The sequence below is a fragment of the Grampus griseus genome (assembly GCF_964374135.1).
Source record: "Grampus griseus genome assembly, chromosome: X".
NCBI lineage: Eukaryota > Metazoa > Chordata > Mammalia > Artiodactyla > Delphinidae > Grampus > Grampus griseus.
In genome coordinates, this window is record NC_138999.1 from 105,418,953 (window position 1) to 105,445,248 (window position 26,296).

Genomic DNA, 26,296 nt, shown 5'->3' on the forward strand with positions numbered 1-26,296 from the left:
GATCTTGAATCCAAGAATTAAGAGCACTTTCCGTAGGAAGATTTAGGTGTCCTAGGAAGAATGAACCATTGACCTGACCTGATACAGCATTCCTATTACTGTGTTGTATTCATGAGGCCCCCCCACTGGTGCACAGCTGCCCTTCTTCAATGACCAACCTAAACATTCACTTTTGAAAAAGTTGCCTCTCATAGAGTTATCTACCCATGACTGAATAGATCCCCCATCCCAGTGGTGTGTCTACCTGTGGACTGCTTTTGAAGGTCAGGCCCCATAAAATGAATGTCTCTGTTGGATGTTTAATATTTATCTGCATGGATTCTGTCACTTACTAGCTGTGTGACCTAGAGCCAGTTACTTAACTCTCTGAGCCTCCATTTCCTGGTTGTAAAATGGAAATGTTAACTGTACCTCAGTGAGTTAATATATGCAAAGCATTCAGAAAATTTCCTGACACATAGTGTTTACATCGTGCTTTGATGCTAAACAAAGGGTTTTCACATAGATTATTTCATTTGAGCCTCACTATGGGAGGCAGGCAGGGCAGATGTGTTTATCCTAAATTTACAGATGATAAATTGATGGATAAATTGATGCTTAGAGACATTTAGATGATTTGTCCAAATGTGGCTCTCTGCCCAATCCTAGTAAGTGGCAGAGCAAGGACGAAACTCAAGTCTTCTGACTCCTAGTCCAGTGCTCTTACGCCTGCACTAAACCATCTTCCTTAATTTTAAGTCATTTATTAAATATTTAGCCAATGCCAAACCCTAGATTAGGCCCGTTCATCAGGTTACATCTTAGAACAATTGAAAAGCGATTGGACAAGATCCTGAGAAGCTCAGCAAAAAACGATAAAAGCATTAGAAAATAGGGCCTATGAGGAAAGGCTAAATGAGCTGGCGTTGTTTAGCCTGGTGAAAGAGACCCAAGAGGCAGTTTAATTACTATCCTCAAGTATAAAGAGTTATCATAAAGAGAGCACTGACCAACCGTTCTGCAGGCCTGAGGACAGTACCAGAGCAAATAAGCTTAACTAGACTAGGGAGAGTGTCAGCATCAGAAAGTACTCATTACAGGAGAGAGGAAACTGGAGGAAAGTAAAAGCTCACCAGCTAGGGACGAAATGAGAGTGGCATGGACATATACACACTACCAAACGTAAAACAGATAGCTAGTGGGAAGCAGCCGCATAGCACAGGGAGATCAGCTCGGTGCTTTGTGACCACCTAGAGGGGTGGGATAGGGAGGGTGGGAGGGAGATGCAAGAGGGAGGGGATATGGGGATATATGTATACATATCGCTGATTCACTTTGTTATACAGCAGAAACTAACACAACATTGTAAAGCAATTATACTCCAATAAGGATGTTAAAAAAAAAAATCTCACCAGCTAGGGCTATATGAATGTGAGGCCATTCTGAATTAGAATAGTCAGTTCTAGAATAGTTTTAAGATTGTTTTCAGGAATATACAAGTATTCCAAGTTAATCCTCTGTGTTGATAAGTAAATATCCTTATAGAAGACTTATTTTATTAAATAGGTAACAATATTTCCTAATTGCCTATTCATTGGATATCTTTTCCCTGTTTTTTTTTTTTTTTTGGCCTCACCATGCAGCATGTGGGATCTTAGTTCCCCCACCAGGGCCAGGGATTGAACCCGTGCACCCCACCCTCACCCCCGCGCCTGCAGTGGAAGCGCAGTGTCTTAACCGCTGGACCACCAGGGAAGTCCCCCCCTTCGGTCTTTACCATGTTTTTATTTTTTCCATAGATAATTCAAAGGTAAATCTCAGCATAGCCCCTGCTTGAATTATAGCATATGCAAACTTAATGGAGTCCAAACCAATATGTTTCAATGTGCTGTGCAGAAAAAATATAGAAAGTCTGATTTCCCCCAGAAATATTTTCGAGCTAAAATCACCTCCTCATGGAAAGTAGTGCTTCTTAAGGACAGAATCCTGAAGCAGGTCAATCTCTTAAGTTCCTTTCATTGGACCTTGACTGTCACTTCAAAAACAGTCATTTTAAGAAACGAAACATCCAAGTTAGTAAGTCAAGTTTCTAAAGATAACAGTTTAAACAAGATGAACAATATTAGGGGCCCTTGTAAAGTATAAGGCTATAACACAAAGGACACACTACTCACTCCAAAATATGTCTAGCCCTTTTGGTCACTTACAGCACTGTTGCCAATGGCTAGACGTCAGTCAAGTGAAATAAAAACGTTAGAGGCTTATGTCCTCTCCTTGCTTCACCCTCCACTCAGCACATACTGGCACTGTCCAGTTCCTCTCCCCTTTTTGCTCCCACTCTGTCTCAGCCCTTACTCTCAACGATCCTTGTGCAACATTGAGCTGACTTGCCAGTCCATATGACGGTTTGAGGGTATCATCTTCTCTTCTTGGAACGTTGTGTGGTATGGTTGAATAAACATAAACTTGGGAATCAAACAGACGTGACTTCAAATCCTAGCTCCCTCACCTCCCTGTTGCATGACATTGAGGAAAGTGACAATTTTTTGAGGCTCAATTTTCTCATCTTAAAAGACTATTCCACTACCTTCCCTTCATGGGATCCTCATGAATTGGGAGGCTCAAACAAGGTAGCATGGGGAGAGCACCTGGCACAGTGCTTGGCACCCAGTAGGCACTTAATAACTGGTAACCATAGCTATTTGCTCATGAGTGGTAGGTTTTTGTGCTTATGAAGATGAGTTATTTAGGGACTGCTGTTCAGGAACAGTGTCCTCATGGATCTTCCAAGATATCAGCTCAGTCTAAGGTCTTATCATGAGAACAAAGTCTAAGACTTGAGCTATGCTGAGTTCTCACTAATATGTTTAGCATGCTAGACAACCTGGTTTTTCTCCAGTGTAATAATGGGTAAGACACATTGATTGATAAGCCCAAGGACTATCTGAGAATTAACCAGATTTTTCAGCGTCACTTAAAATAATTAAAGACACTACAGCCTTGAGCTACATATGACAACTGGGTATTTTTAATAACAAGTATGTATTAAGTGCTTACAATGTTCCAGATACTATTTTAATCAATGTGGGCGGATACGGGCCCATTTCTATATCTCATGTGAGTTAATCCTCATATTAGCCCTAAAAGGCAGATGGGAATATTATCTCCATTTAACAGATGGAGGAATTGAGACTTAGAGGTCATACGGCTAATAATTGGTGGAGCTAGAGTTTGAACCCAGGGAAGCCGGCTCCAAATGCTGTTAATCACTAGACTCCTCAGCCCTGCATCTGACAGAGGCTTTCAATCGGAATGGATTCAGCCAGAGGTGATAAGAGATAAGCGTCCTGATGAAACCTGGAGCAGCTGCTCTGTTTACAACAAGCATTGTTAGACAACAAGAATTTCACAGATGTTTTCTCCGCTTGACATATTCCATTAACACACGGAATTGAAAATGTGCCCCTTACACCCACCCAGGTTCATTCACTTGTGGCTCGAAAACAATCTAACTGCAAGGGGCCCCACAGGAGTAGGAGTAAGTTGAGAGGGTGCTTTCTCAGAGTGATATGTACGTACACCTAGAATTTCCATCTGCGTGCGTTCATTCTCAGATAAAGAACCACAATCTTCATGATTTTACCAAAAACTGCCCTAGGGGTTGCGCACTTCCTCCTTCCCTTACTAGGGAATAACTTGAAGGTAACTGGCAAAGTCCGGAAGGTACAACTCCCCTTCCCTCCATTAACTCCTGGAAAAGCAAGCCTAAAATAAGACTGGTTCTGGAAAAGCATAAATGCCCATAGGGTAAGTATTTGGGGCGGGTGCTCAGCTTTTCTGGGCCACTAGACTTGAGCACCCAGTATCACCCTTAAACCCAGGTGATAAGGACTACCGCCTCGAGCTCCACGCTTCAGAGGGCCCTGATATCATAAACACTGGAACGCAAAGACATTTTTTTCTTTTTGGTCTTCAGAGTTTTTGAAAGGTTAGTAGCTGGTTGAACATCATGGGGAGAAAGGAAAAGGACACATAAGCCAAACTGGGCTCCCAGATCAGAGCAAAAAGGCACATGGGGTCAAGGGCAGGGGCAGTGAAGGAGAAAATGACAACTCATGCCACAGGAAGCCAGAGAAAAATGGCTAATTTTGTTTAAAATCGGCCTCCCCAAATCCCTCTAAGTGAAGGGGTCTGGCAGATACGTTTTTCCAGATAACTGCACTCGCTCCCTGTATACTACTTGAATGAGAGTTTGGGCAGACACGTAGAATTGCTCGGCAACTCCAAGTCAGAAAAGTGAGCCGTTGGGATTGGGGAACTTACTGTCCTTGGCTTCTTGGAGAACTTGACAGGTCCACCCCATCCTGCTTTCAGGTAGATCCAGTGTCCACCCAGGAGTTCTGAGCCCTGGGCCCAGCTTCCACCCCACCCTGCCCTACCCTGCCCCAACAGGGTATATGAGCTAGAGAATCTCATGTGTGTGTCCTCAGGAAAATGAAACTCAAGAACTGAGAGACTGATTTCCCATAAGTGCCTAATTTACAGACCTCCAAGCCTCATCTCCCGACAACGAGCTTCCGCCAAGGATCTCCTGCCGTCCTCAAGCCAGTGAACTTACTGCTTGTGCTCTGGTTGGACAAGTTCCCCTCTTGTGCTCCCCTCTTTGTTCTCCTTGCCCATAAATGCAGCCCACCCCAAACCCTCAACAGAGTCCTCTGTAGCTTGCTACAGTTTGTATTTCCTGAACTGCAGTTTCTCTACTATTTCCAAAGAAACTCAATTTCTCGTAGTTTGAGCTTACCTCAGTTTATCTCTTTAGTTAGGTTGACAGGTGGATACACAGACCAGGCCAAGGCATATCTTGCTTTTGGACTTTGTAACATTTAGGTGTGTGGTATGCAGTCCTCCATTTGTACTCTTGCTGTGGGCCCCCAAAATGTTAGGGGTGAGCCTGCTCCTGTCTCTCTCATGGCCTAAGAACATAAATGCCCCTGTCAAAATGTCCAATTTATTCCTGGAGAGTAGGTTTTTTCTGAATAGTCTCATTCAGTGTGAACGTAGCTCTTCCAATCACCTATCGTGATGTTTGCCTGGTGAGGCAGGGTTGAGGAGGGTGCTTCTGCACAGTAATGGAATCTCTGACTAGCTTAAATGCTAGGGAAAGTTAATCAAGTATCTGGTAGAACTGGGATAGCGAGTGAACCGGGAGATTTTTATCCTACTTCTCTCTCTCAGGGGTGGGTACAAGCTCCTCCAGAGAATCTTCCCGATGCTCTTGCATTTTTTGCTTTATTCCATAGATATTCCCTTTCACCCTACCCAAAGTCAAAAAAAGAAGATGGACATGGTTAGGGGACATGGTTAGGATAAATTAGAGGTCTGAAGGGGCAGCGACAGAGAAGTAAGTTACTCAGATTTCTCCTCCTCCTTTCTGTGCCCATCGCCACAACCCACCATATGTCTGGTCAGATCCTTTTCAACACTAGAGGTTGTCTAAGAAAGATTCTCTATACTTAGCATTCCAAAGTTCTTCTAGAGACCTGCTTTCAGAGGCATGGTTAGAAGCTGAGACTTAAACACTTTTCCACCACCACGTAGTAGTGGTTCTATACTTCACACTTAGGTCTGTGTGCTCCACGATAGCCACATTATATGGTGGGCTGCATACTAGATAGGAGACAGTACAGCTACACTGGAGACCCCCTGAACCAAAGCAGGACGCCATTTATTTACCAGCCTGTGTCTACAGGTGGACTGAAGGAGACGTCTTTCAGAATCTTCAAAAGACAAACACAGGTAGGGGATTTGGCAGGTGTTACTTACCTGGATTTCAAAGGGCAATCTGAGGTCATACCTGCATGACAGAGAAACAAGATGCCATACAGAGTAGGACCTCTTGGAGTGGATAAAATTGCCTAGCCACCTAAGAAATCACTGCATAATCACGAAAGAGGCAACTCACGAAAAAGAAGGAAGGCAAAGGTATCAGACCTCTAGAACAGGTATTATAATTTACAGGGAAAATTTCCCAGACAAGGGCCAGTCAACTGTTCTGAGATTAACATCACACAAGGGCTTATATTCAGAGTACTATACTGGGCACTATTAGGAGAAACAAAATTTCTCGTTCTTTCTTCCCTTTTTAAAATTTGTAACAGCCCCTAGCAAGGTGAATCAAGTTAGAGAACAACACCTCACCAAATGTAAAATAATATAATCAAGTCTAGGTACATACATGCTGTAGAATAAAAGGAATCAGAAAAGCCTGCAGCTTATTTTTGTACATGAGTAAACTAATCATGAAATCATAAAATGTGAGGTCAAAGGCTTTCTAAGACCTATGCCTCTCCATCTTCTTCTCCCAGGCACACGTTCAGGCCCATATGTAAAAAAAGAGATCCCATTCCTCTTTGCTTTCCCTGCTCCCCAGTCTCCTAATGGGCATGCTTCCAGACATAGACGAATACATAGCGAAGCATACCCACCGGCCTTCCTTCATCTCTTACTGTATGTTACTAGATGTACCATTTCCTTCCCCACCTCCAGCCATTCCAGGCTTCTCTCTATCAATTGGTTGCCTCATTCATCCCTTTCAGGGACCCTTTTTCTTACCTCACCGATCACGGTGTCCAGTGGTCTCTATTTCTTACCCTAATGACGTGGTGATTTAATCCTATTACTTAACATATCTCAGACTACCCTAATAAACATTCTGAAGCAAAAACGCACCGCAAAATTGCAGAACAGTGTCCCCAAAAAAGCAAAACCTATGGTTGGATTTCTTAAAGATGCTCACTGCAGATGTGGTTTCTCTGAAGTCCAGCCTACCATTCTCCAGACTCTAAGTGAGTAGGACCCTGTACTTGCAGTAAAAACCTTCAACATGTTAGGTGATTTTAACACTCACTGGCAGCCTTAAATAAACTTGTTCCCGAAAATGCAAAGATATTTATCCTAAGAGTTAGTAGCAGACGTCAGTATTCTATATTTAGAGATTTTAATCTCTGGCTTATTAAAAAGGACGGTCTGATTCTCTGGTCATACTTCACACTAGACTGGCTTCCTGAATATTTAGAAGCAAATCCCCTCTGGGAAAATAAAGAGAAAAAACTCATTCAAGATCCTTACTTTGAAACAGCAAGACTCTTGTTTATTTCAGATGCTAGACACTTTGGTCTCAAAAAGGAAATGCTCCTGTTCAACCAACAGTTCCCTCCCGTTCTCCCATTTTTAAAAACTGTAATACCTCATTATATGCTTGATTATTTCCTATGCGGTTTGGAGGTTTTACTTTAAAAAATAAATGCAAATTCAAATAAATTTTCATTAGGGAACCTCACGAGAGTCCTTGGGATGACTGGAAACATCCTGGATTTTTATAAAGCAGAGTCCGGAAGTCTTGAGGCAGGAGACCTAGGTGCTAGCCCCAAGCTGTATGACTTCGAAAAGTCACCCTACCGCTCTGTGCCTCCATTTCCTAAACTGTAAAAATAAATGTGTTGAATATGATGGTCCCTTCCCATCCCAACAGGCTATGATTCCCAGTGCTGTGAAAAACAAGGTAAGAAATTCAATTCAAGAACTACTGATTGAGTCCTGAGCCATTTTACCATACCCAGTGCTAGATATGGTGGGAGGGGGAGAGGACAGGTTTTCCATGCTACAGTAGTAGGGGTGATACGGCAACGCAATAATTCTGGAAGGCAGAGTATGATGAGTATCTAAAAATGTGTGACTCAGCTTTCCTGCTTTCTCAGATTTCCAGGCTAGTGACCATCACTGAATGTTTCTTTGCTGACTGAAAATCTTGCTTGGATGCCCTGTGCACGTAGAAAAGTAGAGTAGATTGCAGTAAAGATTTATTAAGTCAAAAGACCTTCTCTCCCACCCATTAACACCAACATTTTAGGACCAAGGCTGGTACCTTATTCTAAAATTATAAAAATATGAACCAATTCAAATGGAAAAATAAAATACAAATACCCTCCTTTGATTTGAGTTAATCTCATCACTTAGATCAAGTGGGACCTCAGATCCATTCTTTAAAAAAAATAGAAAGAAAGGAAACATTAACCATAGATAACTATTTTATCCCTCCACAGGCCATGAATATGTTTTCAATTGGCATGGGAGGAAAACACCCTGACACCTGTTCCTTTATATGGCTGACACTGTGAGTGTCCCAGTTAAGCCTTTGCAGGCACCGAGAGGTTGACAAGGTCCTGTGGGTTAGAGTTACTGGCTTGTAAACATTAATGATTTTTTTAGAATCATCATCCAGCTTTATTAGGAAAATTTCCCAGATTAAGAGCAACAAAAATATAGCAATTAGAAGGTTCATCACACAGCTGCCTGATTACAGGAGTCTTGTCCTAGATTCTAACAGATGCTGTAACAAACGGTTTCATAAGGGCTGCAAGAACCACAGTTTACAACAGCAACACAAAAGCTACTTATCATTCAAGCTCACATTGCCACAGGACGCTTATATTTTAAATAATTGAGACCTCTAGACTCCCTTACAGAGAGACACCAAGCCGATGCAAAATAAGTGTGGTAACAAAAAATAAAACAAAATGTGCACACTCGAGTTCTTTACTGCACTAACACGGAAGGGCAAAGGCCACTGACGGATCCATGCCAAGGTCTGAACTCTGATGAGACTGAGGGTGGGAAAGAGCCCTCGATCAGTTTGATGCCATTGTTACCAACCACCCACCTGGATCTTTTAGTCAAATCAATCCCACCCTTGTTGGAGCAACTTGCTTTCTGTCCAGATTTGACAGGGTCAGACTTGTCTCTGCCCAAAGGTTATAACAAATTGACAAGTGAGGGGCACAATTCAACGGGCCTGGGCCAGGGCTTGGGGAGACTGGTGGTAATTAACGTCATGTCACTAGAGGTAGAGCTAAAGTGGAAGGGATTAGTAGTCAGACACCACTGTTCTCTGTCCAACCTTTTGAAAAATATATATAACTACCAAGCAGCCTTCCAGATGTACACATACAGCCAACACCCTACTCTGAAAAAGAATAGCAATTGACAAATATCTTCTGAAGTCATCTAGCACTATAGGCCAAAGACCAGAAAGGCGGCTGAGTTCTATCTCAAGATCCCTGGGTGACCTTGCAACCGCCAAGTCACCTCTCGTCATCCTAGCCATAAAACAGAAAAAGCCTTCCCTGCCTTACCAGAATGACATTAAGATGAATCAGACAATTTCTCTAAGGTATTCGAAGATTCCCTGGAGAGAATCCCTGGCAAGTCCACAAATATCAAGCATTATAATTAGAGTCACTGCACCTCATTTCTTAAGGAGGAGAAAATGAACAAAGAAAGGACCGTGTGGTCACCGAGCCTGAAAACTCAGAGCATTTAAGCTCCTTCTGTAATCTGAGGCGGGTCTCAAGAGAGGGAGACTGACGTGGTGGAGTAAGAGAAGAGTTTTTGGTGGTTAGGACATGCTCCCCAGATATTTGGAGTCTTCATATTGTCTTTGACGGTGTGCTGTTACTTTTCTATGATCTTCTTAAAGGTTTGGATTTGGGAGTGCTACCAAGAGGGTGGCAAGTGCTTTGATTATGGTTTTGTGGGCCAAACAGGACTGTCCTACCGTAGTGGGGTTAACTGGTCATAAACAAGAGTGCTGTATTCAAACTTCTGTGCTTTAACTTAAATTGTTTCCATGCTTTTCATTGTCCCAACAGTGGAAATTTTGGCTCTAGCTATAACTGGATCATTACTGAGGACAGGGGCAGGAAGGGTGCAGTCTCTTTCAGAGCTCAGCATTGGCAGAAAGTGTGCCCACCCATCTTAAGAATGGGGACATAGAAAAGGGAAAAGTGGGTGAACTGATCTGAAACAATGCTATCTAAAAGACACACACACACACACACACACACACACACACACTTGCAGAGGTAAATAAGAGCGCAGAACCAAATGGAGTGAAATCTCAGTAATACTCGGTCTTAGATTAAGAAATGAGGATCCAGGGACCCTGAAGCAATGGACAGTCTAAGAAGATACTATAGAAAGCTTCTTAATGGCGATTCTTAAGTGCCTTTCCATCATTACTATCTCTTCAGCAGCTCTGAGAGCCCTTTTCACTTCCCTTGACCTATTTCAAACTACTGCCTGTGCTTAACTTGAGAACCTCCTACTCAATAAATTGCTTCTCCTCCCTCTTCCCTGGCCAATATCAAATCAATTGCTGCTTGACAGACCGCTTGGTTGCCATTTTCTCAAAGGCACAGCGGAAAGAAACACATCTTATTTGTACATACATTAACTTAATTTCAGTCTCACCCACTCAAGCACAGCCACAATCCTTCAAACTCTGACCCTAGTCCATTTGCTACTTGGTGTCCATGGCAACCACCACCAGCTGCTCAGAGAGAGTTGCAAGGAGTGGCGGGAAAGCGCATCTCCCAACAGAGCCATTAACTCTCCTACATTAGTTCCCTTGATAACAGGTAGCAGAAGACCCATCCCTGAATCCTCAGGCATTTGCTTTCATTAGGGAGGGGTAATGTTGTTCATTCTCCTCCCCAGAAGAGTTAGGGGCTGCTTCTCACACCCAACCTGTTGAAGCTAAAACACCAATTATGAAATGTTGAAACTAAGTAGGAGGGCACTTTTTGCCCGAGACAACTTCGCAGTAGTAGTCTTCCCCAGTGATTCGGTACACTGCAGCCTCCACCACAACATCTTGCTTGCTGAATTACAGGCAGTGACCTCAACACCCCAAAAAACAATACACGTGAAATCCTAGCCACTTCCTTTTATGGTCCCTACCACTCAGCGACCTACAACTCATTCTCTTCACTTTCTTAACTCATGTCAAGAATGCATGCATGATAATCTCACCATCAAACTCTATTTTTAAAGAAAAAGAGCAATGTTAATAATGGTCCAGGTACTGGAGGATTTAGGAGCCAAGAGAAAATGGTACGGTTTCTCCACATATAGAGAAAGCTGCTCAGTCTTCAAACTGTTTTCATGAGTTCCATATTACTGGCTTTGCTCAGAGAGCTCAGCTGAAGAGTTGTCAGATGGAGATGAATTTCCCTTTACCATACTCCAGAGGAAGATGGGGATGGTTTCGTTTGCAGTCTCACTGCAGCAGAACTCAACACATCTAACAAAGACTTTTTTTGCATAAAGAGGACTAGTACAGACTCGATTCTTTGTGGAAACTGGAAAGGACCCGCTACTCAAATGTCCTCTTCATAGAATCTACATAAATAAGAATAATATTTGAAGTGGCAGAAACAAGTGAATGGTTTTATCTTCTCAACTGCATGAAAAAAGGAAACAGAAGGCTCTTCTGCACAATCCTTTCCAGTAGAACTGCTGAAATGTAAAGAGACTGTTTTAAGCTGTCCTTGAAAGTAAGACATTCCTATCCATGCTGTCTGTGTCTGTTGTCCTGGATAAGAGCTAGTAATAAGTTTAAAGAAAAAGTGAAAAACAAATAAGACATTGTTGCAGCCCTCAAGGAGCTCGTGGGTTAGTAGGGAAGCAGGAAGTAAACAGATGATCAGGTCTAAGGGCAATGACAGAGGGGAACACAGATCCTAATGGGAACGCACAAGAAACATGCCTGACTCGGAGAGCAGGGAGGCTTTCTCCTGATGATTTGTTGAACTGAGTCTTCAGGGGCCAATAGTTCACCTGGGTTGGTGGAAGGGGGTGGAAATTTATATTTGCATAGGTATGACAAGCTCACTTGTCAGAGTGAATGCTAATAAGCAGTGCCAATTAGGAAACTGAGAATAACTCAGACGTCATAAAGCAGAATGGTTGAAACTTGATACCAGTAAGAAGATAAGCTGGGCTTCCCTCGTGGCGCAGTGGCTGAGAGTCCGCCTGCCGGGTTCGTGCCCCGGTCCAGGAACATCCCACATGCCGCGGAGCGGCTGGGCCCGTGAGCCATGGCCGCTGAGCCTGCGCGTCCGGAGCCTGTGCTCCGCAACGGGAGAGGCCACAACAGTGAGAGGCCCGCGTACCGCAAAAAAAAAAAAAAAAGAAGATAGGCTATATTGACCAGAACACGACTCTACCTTTCATCATGACTTTTGATCCTCAAGAAACAGAATTTTTTCCACTAGGAAATACAGTAACTTGATATCTGAAACGAGAAGGTTCTGCTTAGGAATTAAACTATCCCATCATTTTACAATGAAGAAACTGAGGTGCCCAGAGAGGGACTAATACATAGTGGCCATACAAGTAGTGAGTGAAAAAACACAGATTCGAACCCAGATCTGATTCCAATGTCCATCTTCCTTGTGCCACACCACCCAAGACTATGCCAATACAGGGACCAAATAGATATCTACATATGGGTTCCCCTGAAAAGGCCACCTGCCTTCTCACCCCCATCCCACTTCCCACCCAACTGCCTGGAATTAGTGTTTAGGTTAAGAGTCTAGTAAGAAAACATACTAAACCAGAAAGATAACATTTGAAGTTAATATAAATTCTCATCCTTTTTCCTTGTATTTGGAGTCGTCTTCTTTCTCATCATCCACAAACACTGACTGAACACCTGCCTACAGGGCACCGTGTTGAATGATGTACACACTAATGAGTTTAAACTGGGGCCCTACCCTCGAGGACTTACTGGGATGGCCGGACACATGCCTAGTTTGGGTAAATACTTAGTAGTCTGAGGGAAGGATGAGAGGTAGAAACAATATAGGAATTCACAGGAGGGAGTGATCACCAGACAACCAAACTAAAATATAGGCTTCATGAGGGCAGGGTGCTTTGTGTTTTGTTCACTGCCATATCCCCAGCACCTAAAACAGTTTGGAACCTAGTAAGTGGTCAATAAATATCTGTTGAATTAAATAAATAGCTTCTTGACATTTTCCAGGGGGAGAAAAGTCCGGACGTTTATCACTTGGAGAATAATTCCCAGTCCTGTGTGCACTGCATATTGGCGGCTTTTACTCATGGTGCACCACATAAACTCCCCAGGGAGACTTGTAGAAACGACTGCTCAGCCTATGGCTTAAACCTTTGCAAAAGCCTTGCCAATCTGTGCCTTCTGCAGCTCCCATGGATGGGTGTTTCCCAGCGATGAAGGGTAATGTGGAACCAGGGTTTTTTGTTTGTTTATTTGTTCATTATGACCTCAAACTCTTTTCAGCAAAAGGCACAGCCCTTTGATAGCAATGCAATTCTGGGAGACATGACTCCATTATTTGCTTGGCTCATCTAACAAGGCAGAACACAGATTCTGATTTCAAAGCAAGCTCCTTTAACGAGTTTTGGTTAGGCTTAAATGATAAACAGTTGCGATTACTGTCAGTAGGTATAGGTTGTAAATCTCTGTCTTAGATGCTTACATTCCATTAAGGGGGACTCAAGCGGGCTTCACAATACGATTCCCTTTAAAAAGTGGAATCCAGAAAGAAAAGTAGCTTCAAAAGCAGTTATTTGTGCATCCCCAAATGGTCAAGTTCTTGGTCTTCCAAGGCTTTGTACTGGGTTATGATTTTGTCGCTTATTTATCTTTATCATTGTACAAATTCTTATTACCTTTGGCTTCCAGAGCTTGGGAAGATATGTGTAATTGGAATGTATCAGAACAGTGAAGGGAAACCAAGCATTCACATAAAAAAATAAGAGAAGATAAAGCCATCCTGCCCTCACTGTGACTTACACTAACCTCGTGGTACCACAGTGCTGTACCAGCATGTAATTTCAAGTCAAAGATTTATATTAACATGAATGGAGAAGGATCCGATTTTGTAATAAAAAAGAAATGCTAAGTGTGTGTGCTCTCTGACTTCTCCCAAAAGCACACAAAGCTGAAATCATTTTCAGCTCTGCGGGCACACCTCCTAAGAAATGAGAACATCGCGTACCACCACACAGATACGGTGCTGAACATACTGCCTGCCTGTGATCCTTTCACCTCTCAAGGGGTGCAGTTCAGAAGGTACTCGGTTTATGGCAGAGTAGAAGGAAAAAATAAAAAGAGAAACACACCTAGAGTAGTATTATACTCTAAAATCAAAAGTCTCTGATTATGAAACTTGCCTGGATTAAAGCAAGAATAAATACAGCCTTGTAGAGCTTTATATATTTTTTTTCAAAGCAGTTTTGCAAAGTATCTCCTTCCATCCTCTGAGATTGGTAGGGTTAATAGTGTTTTCTCCATTACATAGATGAGAAACAGACATAAGAAGGTTAAATAGCTTGCCTGAGATCACATCATTAAGAGAGCTGAATTCTAGTTCTTGTTTCCAAAACAGCTACACCCATTTTACGTCTAGAAGGATGCATTTGGAAAGCAGCAATGGAAGTCTTGCTATACCATAGTAACTATGCCCTAACCCAGTCAGCTCCCCTGCTTTTGAAAGATATGGCAAATAACATCTACTTGGGGCTTGGGCATTTCTCTTTCCCCCTTCCTCACTCTGTTTCCTGAAAGAACAATTAAGATCCATCTGGGACTAACTATAGCAATTCTTGAATTTGAACTTGCAGCCATTACCCAATTGAGGTCACTTATTTTAAATTAACTTGCCTGGTCAGAACACAGTTTGGTTATCTTCAGAGCCCAGTGCAGAGAGGCACCAGCTCATTCAGACTTTTAATTAACTAGCTAAATAACCTGCACTGTGACAAACTGCCTATGATTTGATGGAGTCATTCATTTGCATTAAGACAAGGATCAAAATGCATTGTCAGAGCTTCAGGGACTGAGTCTTAGAAACCTTCACACAGTCTCTTGTTCAAGGCTGTGAGCCTCTTCCCTTTGGTTCCCTCTAATTATTTTTCCTGTGCTTTTGTTCTGATTATCCAACATTTATCACAAGTGCAGCCTGTGATTAAACAATGACAACTCATGTCATATGCTGATAGGGAATCGAAAATGGGAGTCATAATCATATGAACCAAGCCCAAGGCTTTGAGAAATACTTAGGGGAAACCAAAGGGGAATTTCCCAGGATGCTCCACAATAAAGGAGAATTTCTGAACATTGAGGCTATAACTGCTCCGTTCTTAGGTAATAATACATAATAAATGTAGGTACTCAGTCTTTATTGAATCCATGGTGGGAGCTGATCATTCCACAGAAACAATGATAGTTCTTATGATTCGTAACTATCATTATAGCCGCTAACACTTAGTGACTGGGCTTGGAGTCAGACACATATGATTTTGACTCCAGGCTCCATCATGTTCTGCCTGTAAGGCCTCAGGCAAGTTGCCCAACTTCTCTGTGCTTCAATTTCCTAACATGGAAGATGAAATTAATTGTAGTGCCTAACTTGCAGGGTTGTGTAAGGATTTGATGAAATAAAGCATGTACAAAAATCACTTTACACAGTGCCTTGTACACAGTAAGTGCTCAATAAATGTTAGCTTATGTTTGTCTCTGTCCCACCACCAGGCCTTTGTCCAGGGCATCTTCCCACCTGGGCTCCTCCTTCCCTTCTCTCTGCCAAAAACAGTTCCCCTGCATCATTCAAAATCTAGTCTAAAAGACATCTTCCTCTCCAGGGCGGAAGCCTTCCTTGCATCTGAGCTTGTTCAATGCCCATCCCCGCAGTACATTTTTCTAGATTTTATATTATTTTAAATGGCACCTTCAGTCTACTGCCTCATAAGCAATGTGGACTTTTCTTCAGGGTGTACTGAAGCCTTCCGTGTTAGAAACATTTATTAAGCACCACCTTGGCGCCATACACTGGGGCTGTGTGCTGTGGGGAAAAAGATGAGTAAAGAGAGAGAGGGGTGGAAGAAAGGGAAGGAATATTGGTTGAATCCCCTAATATCATGGGCATTCTGTTGGGAATTCTGCATTTCTGCATCTAGGCCTTACAATAACCTTAAGAAATAGCTGCCATTATGATCCCTACTTTATAGATGTGGAAAGTGAGCATCAGCGAGGGAAAATGACTTGTCCAAGGTCACTCAGCTACAAAGAGGAAGAACTAGGTCAGTTCTAGGTCGGTCTGACTCCAGAGGCCACTCCCACCACCATCATGTTTTACTACCCACCTCATTTTTTTTTATCAATTGCAGTGACGCATATCAAAGCAATATGTAAACGATAAAGTACAATATATGTGACATAAAGCCACTGCAGTTATAGCAGATGCTGTTGGTGCCCTACCCATGTTTGGCACTAGCCGTTTCCATACATGCCAATGGCATCCTATTGTAAACACATGCGATTCTCCACTTGAAGACTTTCTCTCAGCCTGAGAGTCAGACAAGTCAGAAGTGTTGGGGAGGAATTAATCCTCCTGACAGAAGCTACCAGCCAGTGGTGAATGGGAATTGAAAGACTCAGACCTCAGCTTCCTGGTCCTTCAGGTGGGCGTGCGGCACGCCACTCCCAGAGGGCTCAGACCCATCCTGCTTATTCATGCACCTGTGCTGGTTTCTTTCCCTTTGCTGTCCCATGTCCTCATTCCCCTGCCAGTACATCCTGGAATCAACTCCCAATTAAACCACTGACCCTCAAATCTCTGTCTCAGGGTTTACCGAGAAATTCCTCCTTTGGCACCTTTCCCAGGAGTCTGGGTGGGTGTTCTCAGGCTGCCGCCTGCCTGCCCACGGCTTCCCATGGGAGGTCCCCAAGGGAGCACCCCCGTAAGCTCAATATCTCCCTTCCTACCTGTTTTCATGAGAATCCATCATTGACAGTCCTGCTGTTAGCTTTTCAAAGTGCATTTATTATCATATGGAAAGGCAGTTCTTTGAGTTCAGTGTGCAGCAGAATCATCTGAGTGTTAACATGCAGCCTCCGTGGCCCTCACCTAGACTTTGTGAATCAGAACCTCTAGAGAGGGGTGCCCAGGTGCTTGCATCTTCACAGATTCTCCAGCTGACCCACACAGCATCCACTCTGAGAAACACTGTCCTAAGACATTCCCGAGGCTGAGCCACCAGGAATGTGGATGGTGTTCCTTAGTGTTCTCTCTACAGCCAAGGCCTCTGCGGATTCAAGTGAGAAAGCCTGGAATAGCTATGCCTCCTTGCTCCTGAAATGAAGCGTAGATGAGCCAAGTCCAGTTGTTACTGTCAGAGTGGGGCGGCCCGAGACTCCTGAGCAACGGCGTATAATGCAGAGGAGAGATCCACCTTCCTGACCCTGCCGAATTTCTGCTCTCACGCCTCTCGCCACCCGGCCCCAGCCCCTGTTCTCTCCTGTGGTAGAAACACTGTGATGACTACACATGAAGAATTAGGTTATGGCCTGTGCTCCTTTGTCTCTGGGCAGAACAATCCCCTACCTCCCCACACACATCTTCTTCAGAGCAACGGTTTCTGTGTGGTTTGAATTCATGGTTTTGATCAATGATGCAGGCAGGAAAGGAAGGGGCGGTGGAGGGTAGCAACGTGAGTTACTTTGTTGTTGGTTAACCCCCAGTTCAGCTTATCCGCCTGAACTCCAACTGCAAACCTCAGCTCCTTTCCTGTGCCTCCAACCCAGTGCTATCCTAACCAGTGTCCTCAATACCCCTCTGCAACAAGCTCTGATACCTCTCCAAATCCCTCACCCCATAGTGGCAGGAAACTATTTCTCTACATTTTAAGAGTGAGGACATAAAATCAGGGAAGGCTTCATGGAAGAGGCTGCATATAAGCTGGGCCTTGAAGGATAGATGTGATTGCCACAGGGGAGGATAGAGGGAGGGAGCACTGCAATAGGAATAAGGCAGGGAAAACCTAACTAATATAGGTAGGATGAGCATCGGGCACTGCGTTAAGAGTTTTAGATACATTATTTCATTTATTCCTCACTGCAAGTCTGTAAAGTAGGTGCTAATGATAGACCCATTTGACAAATGAGGACATTGAAACAGAGAGTTTAAGTTAACTGTCCAAAGTCACACAGCTATAGAAGGGCAAAGTAGGGACCCAAACCCAGGCAGTCTAGCCTATACTCTTGACCACCCTACTTCGCTGCCTCTCAACTACTATATTCCCTGTTTTACAGATGGAAAACTGACACTGAGAGTTTAAGTAACTTGCCTAAGGTTACATAGCTTGTAATTGGCAAAGCTGGGATGCATTGGCCTTAGCGGATCGCCTTTTATTTACTGTATAACCATTGATACCCCTTCTAACTTAGTTTTTCCAGTGAATCATTTCAGTCACAATTTCTTATAGAGCCAGCCCTGGCTTACCATCACAACAAATGCCTATAGTTGGTCCAAATAAAAATCTTCCCTCTAGTGTGTAAGCACTGTGAAACAACAAGGCTCTCCTGAAATCAAGAGAAATAGCCCTCTGAAATACATCTCTCTTTGTTTTCAAAATAGCGTTCTCTTTAAGTCACCTGTTTGTCAGGCTCCCACTTATAAAAACCACAGGGAAAAAATTCTTTAGGTCTTTAGTTGGAGACAAAGTACTTTCTATCTCTAACAGGTTATGAGTTAACCATTCTCTCCTCAGTCTGCTGTACATATTTCTGTTCTCACACTTCTGCTGGGTTATAGTTGTCTGTGAACTTGGCAGTCTTTCCTACCCTAATGGTGAGACCCTCCAGGCTAGGGACCAGGTTTTGGTGACCTCTGTCTCCCCTGTGTCTGGCCCCAGGACTGGTACAGAGCAGGCATTCAACAAATGTTCACTGAAAGAAGAAACGAATGGAATGTGGTTAAGAGAAACAACGCTTCCATCCACTAGGGACTTCAGTCTATATTCCTTCTGAATCCAGTGGTATGCAGGTAAACTGGCTCTCAAGGTGAGGGGAAAAGCCCTGATTTGTAGTGTTGGCTGATTTCTGTGGTGTAAATACTTCCACCATGGCTGACTTCAAGCTACCAATAGTTTATCGTGTCAGTGTGATCACAAAGGTGGATGAGCTATCAGATGAAGAAGAGAATGGAAATTCAAATAGCCAGAGTGAAAGACCAGCCCAAACATTTGTGAATTAGGAGAATTCTGTGTTTTACCTCCCAGGAACTAAGCCTCTATCATTTGTCGTCCATTTGCAAGTTGAGATAAACTTAAATGACATGGCTCCCAGAAGAGAGAGAAACCTGCCAAGTAAGCAACTATCCTGAAAACCAAAGGCCCGAGAAACACACTGCGTTTCTGAGAGATATTTACTTTTACTTGAAAATAAAAACACATTCACTTGCTTCCTTCAGCCAACAGAAAATTTCACAGATTAGGGTATCAAATGTTGGAAGCATCGCACGGACAGAAAGTGCACTCACAGAGGCAAAATCAGGGAGTTCTAAGGAGAACATCTCATTCGACACATCCCCACACCATGTTTGTTCCTCTCCCCTCCTGACTTGAAGGCCTCAACATCCTGGGCTGAACCTGGGTCGCTAAAACTCTACCCAACCGTCCATGGTTCAGTTTTGCACACAGTAACGGAGCTAGTAAGTAAATGGCAGGATTTGAATCCAGAACCATCTGACTTCAATGTTCACGGCTCTTTCTAGTACATCACCTTTAATAAATACCTATTTGTTCTAAGCTTTAAGGGTGATTCAGATCACATCTATAGAGAGTTTTAGACTCTTACAAGTTTCAATTCTATAAGGTGTCATTTCAGGTGAGATACTAGAGTTGTTGATCCTGATAAATATCTAAAGATGGAAAACTGTGACTCCTGGGCCAATGAAGAAGTCCCGCGTTATCCCACCCATCCTCTAGTGGCTGTGGCTGGAAAAGACACATGTTGGAGTGACTGCTCAGCCTTATGCCAGATGTTGCCTTTCCTTTTTTTCTTTTTTAAATACAAATAATGAGTCTAGTGGCACTGCCAAGCCTTCTACTTACCACTCATACAGTCCTTCAAGTAGATCTTGAAATTCAGGATTATAGTGCTTTGGGCCCAAACAATTTTGTAAGATCTACAGAGAAAAGAAAAAAGATACAACTTGATATTTAGAATAAGGTTGTAAATATTAAAACGAAAGTTGCTATAAGTGTGAACATAAAATAGGTGACAGTAAATTTCATAAAAGTATGCATAAAGAACACTGTTATTTTAAATGTATTGTTTAAAATAAATTATCGCTGATTTAGGGGGATAGCCAATGCAAAATGCAGAGACTACAAAAGTCATACATATGGCTACGTTGAAGAGAAACTAATATTCTTTTTGCTCTATTATTCTAGGTTGAATACTAGTTAAAATCACCCCTACCTCACCTCCCGGAGAAAACATCTAGAGTTATTTCCAAATAAAAATAGGGTGCTGTGAAAGGCCTTCTAGATGAGATACTCCAAGAAAAGACACAGTGTTTGGAAATGCATCACATTACAGGAAGTTAGCTGATGGAAAGGTCCAGATGTTTTAAGTATTTATTATTGGCCCTATGACCAAGGACTCTAGCTGATCAAAGGTGCTGGGCTTCCTAGGTGGGGCAGTACATGGAAATTGCCTTAGGAAAGGCTTTGTAAGTTTCCACATTTGTCATTTGTATGCAGTCCCAGGCATTATCTGCTACCTCCCAGACTGCCCATCATTTTGCTCCCTTATAAGACTCGTGAACCTTTGAAAGTAGATGGGGATACTCTTTTAAGATTTGAACCATAAGGCAAATTAACCGTATTTTATCTGGACAGGAAGACATGATCTTTATTCTCTTCCCTAAAGACACGACTGCGTTCAGGCAATATTACCCACCACTCCTGATGGCACACCAGAGGATTTTCAGTGACGTCTGGATGAATAGATTCTATTTTCACACAGTTGTATTTATTTTCTTGTATGTAGTTTCATGGATATTATTGCTTTGGACACCGCTACCTTTAAGTAAATGAGTAGCTATAAAGATAAATATTAAGAAAATAATAGTATTGTGGTATGTGGATAGATCACAGATTGTTAAGGAAGTTTGTAAGGAAATGAAATTCGAGAAATGATGTTTAAGGGCTAATACAATGAGGTGTTCCCACCAAGATCAACGTGCATTGAAATGGTCCCTTATTCGTACGAGCAGGAATAATCTGTTGCTCCTTTAACTTACTTGTGGCCATTTACTGCCTCTTATTTGTATGTTCTCTTTGCCTCTCCCACTGTTTACATCTTCCGCATACTCCGTTCGTCTTAGTGAATGCCATATTGAAGTCTGGGAAGTGAAACTTCCCAAAGACATGTTCTTTGGTGAAATCCTTGTCCTCTAATCTTCACATCCTAGCATTTTAGTTGACAATTTTAGATTTGATAAAGTAGATTTTATTTTCTATTCAGTTGCCTTCTCTCTGCATAAGCTTCCCCTGAAGACAGTATACACAGTGATGAGATTTCTCAGTTATACTCCCGTTTTCCTTCTTTATGAAAAGCTTCAACCTTTCGTTTTCCATCTGTGCCACCCCCACTACTGGGCTGGCTTTGGGTGATTGCCTCTTCTCGGCCTCACTCATCCAGCGCATTTATTCAAGTGAGATGACCGCAATATGAAACACTGTCTTTCGGTTGGAGAGCGTGTGTGCAGATTGAGGTTATTAGAAAAGTAATTCTAAAGGAGTGGACTTCCGATGTATTTTTCCTAAGACCAAAGCAATTTAGTAGCTCGGGGTTTTCACTCAAGAAAATGAACGGCTTTTATCATATCTGATGGAAGACTTCTTTTGGGAAGTCTGGCATATTCTGAGGCTGGTTTCTGTAGCTTACCACCACTTAACTCCCAACACAGCTGAAATCAGATAGGTTGCCGTAGGACAGCAGTATCTTTTTGTAACTGAGGAAGTAGAAAAGGGAAGGGGGGGCGCTGAAGAAATGTCTTCTCTTTGAACACACACCAAAAAAGGTGGTCTAATAGCTTTTTCTTAGAGAGAAAATACCTATAAACAGGTAAATCTGGTGAATTAAAACCAGAAACCTCCCTCATTTCTCCCCCCAGCCCACCACATGTTCTCAGGGTACCTAAATCAAAGAGAAACAGATTAAGGTGAACGGCAAGGAATGTTCTGTACTCAAAGCAAGATCAATCATTATACATAGATCCTTTTTTGGCACCGATGTAGAAAATCCAAACATGGAGATACTTAGGTCTGCAAATAACCTAATCTGCATACCAGATGGATCTAAGGGAAAAAACATAGACACTTTTCCACACACATATTTTTTTTAAATATGAGCATAGAAAAACAGATGCTTTTGCCCCCAAAGGGTCTGTGGGCCTCTCTCGAGTAGTCTCATGGAGGAATTTAACTTCAGACTTCTAAAATTACGAAAATGTCTAGATTAAGCATTAAATTGGAAGAGAAAGGGCCTCTGGAAAACCAGCTGAACATCTTCTGAATTATTTTTAACTGCTCAGTGATACCCAGCCCCCAATTTCACAGAGAAGTGGATGGAGGAGTCAGTAAAGGGAGGTCTCCCCCAAATGGGTAGACTATGATTCCCTGACCTTCAACAAATAATTTAATGCTCTGCCACCTGCATGGTTCAGTGAATGAATCTGCTGTTTAAGTTTCAGTGAATGAGGATTGTGGCATTATTTCTTTACGCCCTGTTTGTGGGCGTAAAACTAAATCTCCTTAAAACAATGAATTTTGTCTACATTTCACACATATTCCCTTATTGCCTTTACCATATCTACCATCGTATCAAGCTATCCATCTTCTCCAACAAGTCTGACAAAGGCACAGTGAACACACAACATGGATCTGGGAGCTTGATATTTCCTCCTTAAATTTCACACAGTAGACGGTAAAACGGCTTTTATACTTGAAGTTCTGAAACTAGTTCAGAAAGAGCGATTATAATTACTGTAAAAGCAAAGTTGAATATTCTCTTGGTTACCAAAGTCATTAAAGAACTGAGGGTACAATTTATGCCTTGTTCATCTGTAACAGATGGAAAGAAAAAAGATTTAAGACTAACTGAACAAGAAGCGCTCCCATTAACTTGTTCCTTTGTGCACCGTGTTACGCACAAGCCTCCCAGCCCACCCCTACTCTGATAAGCCCTGCACCAAAAATTCAAAGAAAGGAAAGATCAGGAGCAAAACATGACACTTTTGGCAGTGAGGCCTCACTTAGCTCACATCAGTAGAATCATTGCTGCCCTACGTGAGTAACATTTCAAGATAATTGAGATGTACTCTCTTAAGTATCGGGAATTTGATCATTTCTGATGGAAACCTTCCCTCGGATGTATTATAATTTCCCTAGGTTTTTCAGCAGAAATTACTGAACGCAATAAGCCATACCCTGATGACTCAGGCACTCAGGATGAACATCCATGATTACACTGTGCCATAGTACAGTGCTGTCTGCTTTTGGGGGGGACTCCTCCTTCCCCTTTAAGTCAGTTTGTCACTTCCTCTGCTGCTAATGTGCCTCTGTCTAATGTCACCACCCCCCTCCATACACACCCCTTCTAATGTGTAGCTTTTCACTTACTGTGAACTAGAAAACCAAAATTGGTAAGAACTGTATGTTAAATAAGAGTTAAGAAGGCACTGAAAGTGAGGATGAGGAAATAACTACGGCTTTTAACACAACAGCTTTGTGACACCCAGAGGCTCCTCCCTTTAGATAACTTTCCCACCTCTTCCAGTTTAAACTAAATTTTGAAAGGGTAGTGCTGTGAGAGAGCTACCTTCAAATAAGTGAGTTTGCTTTGCACAGACCATCTGGGCATGGATTAAAGGGGATATTCTAATAGCTTCAAGTTTTTCTGAACCTGAAAAACACTATCTTAGTGAATGACCTCTCTCCACGGTTATTTAACCCCACGCAATTACATAACGCACATCCCAAACACTTCTGTAGATGTTATTCAGTTTAATTCTGACAACAGTGCTGAGATAGGAAAGGCCAGGCTCATGGTCCCAGATTACAGGTAAGGAAATGGAGGCTGGAGAAAGTTGAGTGATTTGCCCACAATCAAACTGAGTATGTGACAAGGCTGGGCTCCTGGGTTCTCTTTCGGGGGTCGTCTAACACTTATGTTTTCTGTGGCTCCCTGTTGCCTTTCTTATGCTCAGAAGAACACTAAACCCTGCCTCTGGTGAGACAGACTTACTCTGTTTCCTTTGGGCTTGCTTCTTTATTTCTCTCCAAGCTCTGCCAGATGTCCTTAGGAATCATGCTCATTTTTCTAACAGAACTCAAAACCCTCTGATTATATTATGTTGAAGGTTCTCAGGGAATTAAAAATTCAACAAATGTATGGTCCCAACTTGCCATCAAAGTTAACAAACATCACCAGGAAGGATGTTTCTCACAAGCGGACACTGAAGAATACATCCCAGCAGATACCTAACAGCTCATTTTGTGTCACAGTGGTGTGAGAAATCACCTCCTCAAGACATTCATTAACCTTTCATTTCCTCCGTAAATAATCAGTCAGATGCGTGGCTCATATTTTAAATTAATCAAAAATAGCGCTCGCTCTCTCTCTCTCTCTCTCTCTCTCTCTCTCTTTCTCTCTCTCGCAGTACTTAAAATGAATTGAAATAAGCATGATATTTAAATATGTGGTTCCACACCTCTGGGCCAGCTTAAACCTCATCTCCTCCAGGGAGCCTTCCCTATCCATCCCAGCAGGCCTTAGACATCTCTTCTTCCTCTTCTCCGAGAACCTAGAGTAATTCTTGATATTTGACATTTAGCACATATTAAGAAACCATGTAATGTACTGCCAAGAGCGTGGGTTCTAGAGGTACACAGACCTAGGTTCTAATTCCAGCTTTAGCATTTCTTAGCTGTGTGGCCTTGGGTAAATTACTTAAATTCTCTTTGGTTGAGATACCTCATCTGTAAAATGAAACTTATGATACTTAATCTGTTTAATTGTTCTAGGGATTAAATACAGCACCTAGCGCAGTGCCTGGCATATACTAGGAACTCAATTAAGGGCAATTGTTTTTAATATTATCATTATGACCTTTTATATATAGTTCTGGTTTGATATGTGTACATTGTTTTCTCAAACTGTTTTTAGACCCTTGACAGCTGTGTCCATAGAGGAATATATGATGAAGTTTAATGGCCCCTTACTTGCACAGGTTCTCTCTGAGGTCTTATTCCAAATACTGTATTCATAATTTTGTATTATTTTGCTTAAAGAAGGCTCTTAAAGTGATAATAGCTTCAGGCCTGCACAAAACCTGGTTGTGCCTCTGGTTGTGTCTTTAACCTCTATCATATCCCCCTCCTCACTCCCACTCCTGCATACAGTCAGTACTGTACAGTCAGTACTCAAAACAATGACATTTTATAAAATCTTCAATTAACCAGAATTTTTGCTGTGCTTAACTATAAGGAAATAAGCTTATGTCAGGTATTCTGTGAAAACCTTTCAACTGCCAACCAATATATTTAGTTGGAAAATATTCAATCCACTTACATATTTTGAGATAATAAAAATGCGCTTTGTAAACTGTAAAGCTTAGTATTAATACAGTGCTACTCATGAAAATTATGAGAAGAGTGATGACCCTAAAGCAGGGTTTCTCAATCTCGGCACTACTGACACTCTTGGCTGGATAGTTCTTTGCTGTGGGGACTGCCCTGTGCATTATAGGACATTTAGCAGCATCTCTGGCCTCTACTCACTAGATACCAGTCACCCCTCCTAGATGGGACAATCAAGATGTCTCCAGGCATTGCCAAATAACCCCTAGGGGAAAAATCCCTTCCCCCACTACCTTAAGGCACATTCAGCACCAAAAGATGTACAGATGTTCACAAGTCTTTCATATTAAGGTAAGAAAAGGAAGGCAAGCATTTTAGAAAAGTTTTTTTTTTCTCAACTGCTTCTGCTAGAAAAGTTTTCAATAAGCAAAAGCAACCTTGATTAACCTGAAAAATCACATTAACCCCATTCCTTGAGTGTTCTATTCCCTAAGCATTCCAGATAAAGAAAGAAAAATGTACCATACATTCTATTTTCTAATTTGTATGCAAAGTTCAGCCCATTTTCCAGCTCAACAGCTGAGTACAGAAATCCAGTTCATGGGTGAGGGATCATCAGTTTCATCACTTTTGCCATCTATTTTAAGTGATAATGATGCCACCGACCTGGAAGTTTAGAGAGCTTTCTTCCCTTGCTGTTGACATTTTTAACTTTCGTATTAGCAATTCTCCCTGTATCCTATGCCTGAAAGTAAAATGCAACAAAAAGAAATCTGGCCCAACTAACTATGATTTACTATATATAAATGACCTAACACTTTGTCGATTATTTAAAAGTAATTTGCTCTAGCCATCCCAATGACTGTGCAATTGAAAATGTCCTTGAATAAGCAATATTTCTTATTTTTTATTTCTGCAGGTTGTGATCCTGGGGAAGCATTCAAGGGGTTACCACTACATGCTTGCTAACCTGGTAAGAACAAGCAGAGCTTAAGTTTCCAGG

The 26,296-nt window shown here is 42.2% G+C and overlaps 1 protein-coding gene across 2 annotated transcripts in view; it reads left to right on the forward strand.

Moving 5' to 3' along the window:
* Window positions 1-26,296, forward strand: part of GRIA3 (glutamate ionotropic receptor AMPA type subunit 3) — a gene marked incomplete at its 3' end in the record, with an annotated part of 282,009 nt that overhangs the window by 149,759 nt on the left and 105,954 nt on the right. For both annotated transcript variants that reach the window (XM_082681358.1, XM_082681357.1), the window contains exon 5: window positions 26,213-26,266. In XM_082681358.1, the coding sequence (XP_082537484.1) occupies window positions 26,213-26,266 (54 nt within the window). The remainder of the gene's footprint in view (window positions 1-26,212; window positions 26,267-26,296) is intronic.